Source organism: Lampris incognitus, chromosome 2 (assembly GCF_029633865.1).
Source record: "Lampris incognitus isolate fLamInc1 chromosome 2, fLamInc1.hap2, whole genome shotgun sequence".
In the NCBI taxonomy this organism is placed as follows: domain Eukaryota; kingdom Metazoa; phylum Chordata; class Actinopteri; order Lampriformes; family Lampridae; genus Lampris; species Lampris incognitus.
This window is the reverse complement of record NC_079212.1, coordinates 140,021,378-140,030,832: the sequence shown is the minus strand read 5'-3', so window position 1 is coordinate 140,030,832 and position 9,455 is coordinate 140,021,378. Positions and strand designations below refer to the sequence as shown.

General features: G+C 46.9%; 1 protein-coding gene across 1 annotated transcript in view; it reads left to right on the top strand.

Moving 5' to 3' along the window:
* The window catches only part of kcna3a (potassium voltage-gated channel, shaker-related subfamily, member 3a), a 1,549-nt gene extending 684 nt beyond the window's left edge, over positions 1–865 (top strand). Inside the window, exon 1 of the mRNA XM_056273302.1 lies at positions 1–865. This exon is cut by the window's left edge and continues 684 nt beyond it. Coding sequence (XP_056129277.1) covers positions 1–853 — 853 coding nt within the window. The 3' untranslated portion in view covers positions 854–865.
* Positions 866–9,455: the final 8,590 nt, after the last annotated feature.

Sequence of the window (9,455 nt, the reverse complement as noted above, 5' to 3'; positions counted from 1 at the left end):
CGGCACGACCCCCCTGCACGTCCCGGGTCCATTCACGGACCCCTTCTTCGTGATAGAGACCCTGTGCATCATATGGTTCTCCTTCGAGCTGCTCGTCAGGTTTTTCGCCTGCCCGAGCAAAACTTTGTTCTCCAAGAACATCATGAACGTCATCGACATCGTCGCTATCATCCCCTACTTCATCACCCTGGGCACCGAGCTGGCCGAGAGACAAACCAACGGCGGACAGCAGGCCATGTCTCTGGCCATACTCCGGGTGATAAGGCTGGTGAGGGTGTTCCGCATCTTCAAGCTGTCGCGCCACTCCAAGGGACTCCAGATCCTGGGGCAGACCCTCAAGGCGAGCATGAGGGAGCTGGGCTTGCTGATATTCTTCCTCTTCATCGGGGTCATCCTGTTCTCCAGCGCGGTGTACTTCGCCGAGGCCGACGACCCGTCGTCCAGCTTCAGCAGCATCCCCGACGCGTTTTGGTGGGCGGTGGTCACCATGACTACCGTGGGGTACGGGGACATGCATCCGGTGACCATCGGGGGGAAGGTGGTGGGGTCTCTGTGCGCCATCGCGGGCGTGCTGACCATCGCCTTGCCCGTGCCGGTGATCGTCTCCAACTTCAACTATTTCTACCACCGCGAGACGGACGGGGAGGAGCACACGCAGTACCTGCACGTCAGCAGCTGCGAGCATCTGCCCTCCGACGAGGAGCTGAAGCGGACGTGCAGCTCCTCGTCCCTCAGCAGGTCGGAGTACATGGCGATGGAGGAGGGCATCCACAGCGCGTTCAGGCAGGCCAACTTCTCCAGCGAGAGCAGCCAGAACTGCGTCAACATCAAAAAGATCTTCACGGACGTGTAGATGAAACCCCTCCATCTCTCTCCCCCCCTCCTCTCCCTCCATCTCTCTCCCCCCCTCTCTCCCTCCATCTCTCTCCCCCCTCTCCCTCCATCTCTCCCTCCACCCCCCCTCCCCCTCCATCTCTCTCCCCCCCCTCTCCCTCCATCTCCCCCCCCTCTCTCAGTGTTTGTGGAGCATGAAGAAACAATCAAACTTGTTGTTATTTTTCCCCCGTGATAGCTTTTATGATCGTAACACGTCGGCCCACATCTGTCCAGTGGATGTCCTGTAGAGTCACACGCGATGCCGAGAACATATCGTGATCTTTTTCGATTCCTGCAACAACAACAACAACAACAACAACAACAAAAAAACAACAAAAAAAGTTGTACTTTTGATGGGGACACGTGTGCAGCATATAGCCCATACTGTACCTATACATGTATTCCATACCGAACCGAGCCGTCTTGTGTTTTGTGAGGGGAGAGCTGTTTTACTGCCCATATGGCAGGTGCCGTCTGATATGTGCGCGTGCTGAGATGTTGGCCCGGGTGCTCTTCACATCCTCCCCGAGGGGACGATACACTGAGCGGTGCGGATCGAACGACTCGACGACTTACGGTTATTATAAACTCAGCTCTCCGCCGCCAGATGGTCTTTTTCTAACGCTCTACATTAAGTGCATGTAATAAGAGTTGGTTAATAGGTAATAAGGCCCTTATGAGTCCTTATAAAATGCTTATTAACATTATTATGTGTTAAGTGTATACGAGTGTTAATATTAGCATAATGTAATAAGAGTTAGTTAATAGGTAATAAAGCCCTTATGAGTCCTTATAAAATGCTTATTAACATTATTGTGTTAATAAGTGTATACGAGTGTTAATATTAGCATCATGTAATAAGAGTTAGTTAATAGGTAATAAAGCCCTTATGAGTCCTTATAAAATGCTTATTAACATTATTATGTGTTAATAAGTGTATACGAGTGTTAATATTAGCATCATGTAATAAGAGTTAGTTAATAGGTAATAAAGCCCTTATGAGTCCTTATAAAATGCTTATTAACATTATTGTGTTAATAGGCATATACAAGCGTTAATAGTAGTATCATTTAATGAGTGTTTTTAATAGCCAATAAGGCCCTTATGAGTCGTTATAAAACGCTTATTAACACTATTGTGTTAATAAGTGTATACAAGTGTTAATATTAGCATCATGTAATAAGAGTTAGTTAATAGGTAATAAGGCCCTTATGAGTCCTTATAAAATGCTTATTAACATTATTGTGTTAAGTGTATACGAGTGTTAATAGTAGCAACATGTAATAAGTGTTAGTTAATTGGTAATAAGGCCCTTATAAGTGCTTATAAAGTGCTTATTAACATTGTGTTAATAAGAGTATACAAGTGTTAATAGTAGCATCATGTAATAAGAGTTAGTTAATATGTAATAAGACCCTTATGAGTCCTTATAAAATGCTTACTAACATTATTGTGTTAAGCGTATACAAGCGTTAATAGTAGCATCATGTAATAAGTGTTAGTTAATTGGTAATAAGGCCCTTATAAAGTGCTTATAAAGTGCTTATAACATTATTGTGATAACAGTATACAAGCGTTAATAATAGCATCATGTAATGAATGTTTATTAATAGGTAATAAGGCCCTTATAAGTACGTATAAAATGCTTATTGACATTATTAGGCGTTAATAAGAGTATACAAGTGTTAATAATTGCGTCATAAACGCGTTTTCGGCCACTAGGTGGCGCTTGCAAAATAGTGAAAACCGACTTTTTCCACACGAAGGATCCCCGTGATCAAAAGTTATTAAATAATTTTTAGTCCACAAAATTCAAAGGCTGTTACTGATAAGGGCCTTATTGCATATTAACTAACACTTATTACAGTCTTATTAACACATAACATCAATTAGCGTTTTATGAGGACTAATAAGGTGCTTATTACCTATCACCTAACAGTTGTCACATGCACCTGATGTACAGCGTTGGCGTATATTTATTTCAGAGCCGCCTCTAGCCTATACCAAATAAAACAATGCAAACCAAGAAACATTTCATTGCAGCCTTGTTTTGGACGTTTACATCCTCGGTGTTTATGTGCAGCATCTGAAATGAGCGTTGATTTTATCTAAGGGTCGTTTGTGTACGTGTGTGTGTGTGGGGGGGGGGGGGCATAGGTGAGTGAGGGGAGGGGAGGGGGGGGTGATAACACGTGCACGGCCACAGTGGGACGAATTCGAATCGCCGGGATGGGCGTCCGGCGTGATCCCGCTCCTTGAAAACGGAACACGCCTTGTGATGCAGTCTCCATGACAACGATGGTTTCCTGGGCAACCCCCCCTCTCTCTGATGTTACCATGGTTTCCTTTCACATTTTCACGGACTTTTGAAACTGTGGCTAAACATCGCCGTTTCCCCCTCGGAGGAGGAGGAAAGGGGAGGGGGGGGAGGGGGAGAGGGAGGGGGGGTGTCCTTACAATACAGTGACATTAGCCTCATAAAACAGCAATTTAATTAGAAGCAAAGGAAATGTGTACGCTAACACGGTATCGGCTTTCTTAAAGGTGATCCATTATACACACAGATCAATAATCCTCAATTAGACGTAACGGGTTACAGGGTCAGTCGTCATTAAGCCAGGCGTTAACATCAGGGGAAGTAATGGACAACACATTAACACGTGGGCGACGCTGTTCAGGAACACTTGTGAGTAATGTTGGCAAACTGCAGCCCCGAGCTGTTGGCTTTTCCTTTTGAAACACCTCAGCTGCTTCTTCTTTTTCAACATATTTGGCTTCATTCCCCCGAGTTGGCATGCCAACTCTGGCTGACGTCAATCTACCTCCTGTCTCCAGAGGCCCCAAGCAGATTAGCCTGCACCGGGTCCTGTCGGGGCCAAGTGGATGAACATTCAGGTGAGATGTTTGACATGTTCGGCGTCGCGCGATGAAAAACCATCCCATAATTGCCGGGCAGATTACTGTGACGAGGTTGACGATCATACAAACCACATGCCTGTCCGCGCCTGGAGGCCGCCAGGTTGCTGATCTCCTTTGCAGAAAGGCACTCGGCAGCATTGAAATAAACCTTTTTGCAAAGTCACCCCTTCACAGGGAAATAGGATTTCCAGTGTGTTTTGGGAAAAGTAATCCAAGACGTTTCACAACAATATCACCGCACTGTAACACAGTATTACACAGTTTGATTAAAACACAGCACTCTAGTTTTTATTTATTTTCTATCCAGAGCTCCTCTGGGCTCCTTATTGTGTTTTCTGGAGTGTTTAAAGCCGGTCTGCACATTGCATATGTAAACATACCTGACTTTTGCAAGAAACTAGCAGGGCCCTCATTGGTGAGTGAACAATACGGCCCCCACTCGTTGGGTTTTGTCTTGGGGGTCTTCTGCCTGCTGTTTGCCCTAGGATTAGTCTGCACCATTGTATTGCTATTGTACATACAGATGTTGGGTGACAGCCATCAATTAATAGATATGTGTCTTATGAATGTGCCACGACAACAAGAGCAACAAAGGAGAGACATTTTGGACATTGGATGTGCCCTTATGTCTGTCTGTCTGTCTGTCTGTCTATCTATCTATCTATCTATCTATCTATCTATCTATCTATCTATCTATCTATCGTGCTGCAAGCATCCAGGCTGAAAACACAACCTAGTGCTGCCCTCAAGTGAAAGAACTGAGTAATTACCAGAGAGGAAGAAATTTGACCCCAGTGTTACGAGATGAACAAAGCGTTTTGTGGCTGTTCTTCTAGTTTATGCTCAATGACGACAGTTCCTGCAGGTTGTACATTTTAGCTATTAGAAAATAACTAGCAGCATCTAACCCCCCCCACCCCCGCCCCCCCACGCACGCCTCTGTCTTCTGAGCAGGGATGGGCCGGAAGTCACAAGAGACCACGTCCCACGGTCTTTAGCTCCAGAATTTGACGCGGTGTTTGGTTCTAGAACAGTAGAACACAAGGCGTTGATCCCTGATCCTAGAACCACGTGAGCTCTAGAACCCACCGTGCAACGCTGCGAAGATTCAGCATATTCAAGTAAGACACCCCCAAAACAAGCAAAATCCCGTGCAAGTGAGACTAGGTTAGATTTCCTGAAGCAAGATAAATATTCTTGAATCATGATAAATACATATTGCATAGTTCTGAGTACAAACTGATTCTTGAAACAAGACGATGGGATATTTCCGTGTGGTTGTGAGACTGTCACACTGGGTCAGATTTAGCGAGTGTAGCTGTCTGAGATGGGGGTCAGCCCTGTGGGTTAGCTAGCGAAAAGGTTAGCTATCGGCTAAGGTTAAGTAAGGTAAGTGTTGGGTTAAGGTTAGAGTTAGGTCGAGGTTAAGTCAGGTTAGATAAATTCAATGAAATTGGGCTTACCCGAATAGCATCCGGATGTGGGCCACTTCAGGCAGTGATGCGACACTGATGGCCTTCTTCTGGCCCTGACAAAATGGATGTGATCCTGAAGTGGCCCACATGTATAACAGCAAATATGGCCCAAATATGCCAAATCAAATGTGGGCCTTTTTTGGCAAAGATGCGGTGCTCTGGGCAACATGTCATCTGGATGTGACCCTGAAGTGGCCCGTGTGGTAAATGGTGAATATGGCCCAAACATCACAAAACGAATATGGGCCACCTTTGGCAGATATGTGGCACATGCGGCATTGCTATGGCTTGGTTCTGGCCCAGATCTGGCATACAGGAGCAAACCAACCAAGTGCCATCATTCAACGCGGTATGTGGGCCGGATGAAAGTGTCGGGTGTGGAACGGGTCCGGGCCACAGCAATTTTGCTATCTGGGTAGGGAACGTACACGCTCAGTCTAGGATGTGTTATGTAGGCCAGGAAACCACCTCGTGGTTAACCATAACCTTTTATCTGACACATAATTTTTTAAAAACTGTACTTCGGGAATTGTGCTTTGTGTGCAAGAGTGCAAAAACACATTACAAACTGTCCTGTCCTTACGCACAACTCACATGTGCTCATGTGCTCAAACAAGCACAGAAAAGTGGCCATAAACTTGCATAAATCTGCTTTGCAGTGTGCCACCTTCTAGGCTTTTATGTCAGGTAAAAGTCAAACCCAACAGCGTTTGTGTGTCTGCAGGCCATATGTGTGCAAGAGTGCAAAAACACATTACAAACCGTCCTCTCCTCATGCACAACTCACATGTGCTCAAACAAGCACAGAAAAGTCGCCGCAAAACTTGCATAAATCTACTTTGCGGCGTGCCACCTTCTAGGCTTTCACGTCAGGTAGTGTTTGTGTGTCTGCGGGCCATACAGATGTTTCGGTTTACAGATGAAGTAGAAGCCACTGGATAAACAGAACCACATTAGCACGGGTTGGTTTCAATATGCGGTGTGTTGGGTATTCCTGTGTGCGGCAGAATGCCCTGCCTCTTACGCAGATGCAAATGCAGGCAGTTTTCCTTGTGATGAGTTATGATCAGTTATAATCGATGGGCGGCGTTCAGCAACATGCGAGGTGTCATGTGAGGATCAACGCCGTTATGTAACGCCCGTTAAAGTGCCCCAACGCCTGTGAATCATGAGCTCATGAATATGACTTCAGAGGTCTTTAATGCCGGAGTTGTTTTCCACTTGATAATGATTACGTAAACACACACAACACATTTAAGTATACAAAAGCAAGTTTAAAGGCGCGCAGAAGACCAAGTCCCACTAACATACAGTAAAACACTTTAAATATGTTCTGTTCTATGGAGGTATTTACATTCAGTTAGCGGTCTTTGCGAGGATGCGAGGGTCTGAAGGACAGGATGTTGTGTTGCTGTGAAGCCCCTTGAGGCAAATTTGTAATTTGTGATATTAGGCTATACAAATAAAACGGACTTGACTTTTACACCACCCTGAAGACTGTCCTGTCTTTGGCAGAAACCCTCCCTGTGTGAACTAGATAAACCCAGGCCCACGGCTTCAGGTGCGGCCCTATCAGTACTGCTGAGTCGTTTTGTTCCCTCCGACTCCCCGACCGGAACGAAGCTCCTTCTTCTTCATCGTATTTCTAACCGCAGGAAAATTAAAGCGTGCCCCCGAGTTACCCTACGCCATTAATCACCAGCTGCAGAGCCCAGTGGGAGCGCTAGCACGGGACACCTGGCCACCGGTCAAGCCATGGCGTCCGCTGTTCCTGCTCGTGGAGAGCTGAGAACCAGGTTGCCGTGATGGGAATGATAGAATCACGTAAGAAATAAGAAGCAAAGAGCGGTTTGAAGACCAGGTTTGCACACACTAATGAGAATTTGTTGATGCACGAACGAAACCGTGCAGATGCTCTGCGAGGAGGTCAGAGTCAGGGTCGCAGAATGGCACCTCTGCATCACCGTAACCGGTCACGGCCAGAGTGTCCACGGGGTAAGGCGTTCATTAGGCCACCCTTACCCGAGGGTAGCGGGTGTAGATCGGTGTAGTGTTCGGGGACTCGTCGTTCTCCAGCGACCCCTCTGGCCCATCCGGGCGCCTGCAGCCAAGCAACCGAAAGCATTCTCCCTACGCCTCCTGAAGGTAAAGCAATCCATGCGAGGCTTCAGCGTGTGAAATAGCGAGAGCATCCGACACGAGTTTGAAGGAAGCTGGTGTTACGACTATCTCCTTCCTGTGGAAACGTGAGCCAGGGGAGTTATCGACGAGAGTTCCGGCCATATGCCATTGGGTTAATCGGGTGGGATAAGGGGAAAAACTAGACATAAATTTTTTTTTTTTTTTAAAATTGGCATCTCTGCAGCAGTGCCTGGCTTAAGGGCACTTTGAAAGTGAGCACAATATAAATCTAGATAGGTTGAGTTTAACTGGGGGGGAAAATGAGGTAACTCATCGTCCTGATTTCTGTTTAAGCAATGATTAGTTGAGCATTAGTTTAGCTGGTTTAGTCTGATGTCGTGGAATAGAGATGACTCTTTAATAGAGATGACTCATTAAATTTAATTCCGGAGTTTAAGCAAAAGTGAAACTGAAAGTGCAAGTTAAATCATTACCTGACATGTCAGATATTATCAATGGCTGCTTGCATTATAATGGGAAACTATGTAGACACCAACTGGGACACTGGGGGGGGGGGGGTTGTTGTTGTTGCTGTTGTTGAAAAGACGGATTTAAGACTCGTGTTCAGTTGCCCCATGAGACCCCATTGTAACAAGTCCTCCGACCCATACGACCACATAGGTCGTCCGCCCTCTAATACCACCCACAGGAGCGGAGGACCGCGAGGAAGTCGCTTAAAACTTAACTATGGGTCGTAATAAGCTGCTTGTACGAATGACCTACGGGGTGGTTTTTTGGTGGAGGACAGTCTCTGCAGAGCTGAGTCCAGCGGTGGTCCCGTATCCTAAATCTCCAAAATAAAGCCGGTGAGTAAAATGTTATCATAACCGAAAAACACGATGGCAAAAACTTGTTCCATCCATCCATCCATCCATCCATTATCTGAACCGCTTATCCTGCCCTCAGAGTGGCGGGGACACTGGAGCCTATCCCAGCACTCACTGGGCGGCAGGCGGGGAGACACCCTGGACAGGCCGACAGGCCGTCACACAACAGCAAAGAAAAAAAAAAAAGTTGTAAAAAAACAAAATGATCCTTTCACTCCATCTCACTCGAATAATTAAGGTTTTCTCCGTCATACATTGTATTTTAGGTTACTTAAACTCTGAAATGTAGTGCACGTAATGTCAAGGAGACATTTCTATTCCACCTCATACAGCTCAGCCAGCTTCATTTAATCAACTAATCATTACCGGAAAAAAATATTAACGCAAAGACTGGAGACATGATTTCTTTAAAACATTAGATGAATAATCAATAATGCTTGTCTTGGCAGCACGGTGGCGCAGGGGTTAGCGCGGTCGCCTCACAGCAAGAAGGTCCTGGGTTCGAGCCCCGGGGTAGCCCAACCCTGGGGGTCGTCCCGGTTCGTCCTCTGTGTGGAGTTTGCCCGTTCGCCCCGTGTCTGCGTGGGTTTCCATCGGGGGCTCCGGTTTCCTCCCACAGTCCAAAGACATGCAGGTCAGGTGACTCGGCCGTACTAAATTGTCCCTAGGTGTGAATGTGTGGGCCCTGTGATGGCCCGGCGGCCCGCCGCCCAGTGACCTCTGGGATAGGCTCCAGCACCCCCGCGACCCTGAGAGCAGGATAAGCGGTTCGGATGACGGATGGATGAATATCTGTCTTGCCGCGTTCACCCCACACACATCCCTGCCCCAGTTTAGGAAGCTCAAGAGGAGATTACTCGACAAAAACAAACTCCACAGCCATTTTGTTTTCAGAGACTTTCATTGACAGCTGCATGGGAGGGGGGGGGGGGGTAAACCCCGTACAATTTCTGAATGAGTAATGAACACACTTCAGAGCTCGTCTCTCTCAGCCAAGAGACGGTGCGCTCGACTTCCCCCCCGTGTTGCGTAATACTTGATGCTGACATGTTACGTGACTTGTGCATGTTACTTTAGATGGGCAGAACATCCAGCCCCGGGCCTGTGCATACAGTACAACACAGCACCAAGAAACCAGGGTGCAAACCTTCATGACTTCCTGTGTCGTGTGTGTGTG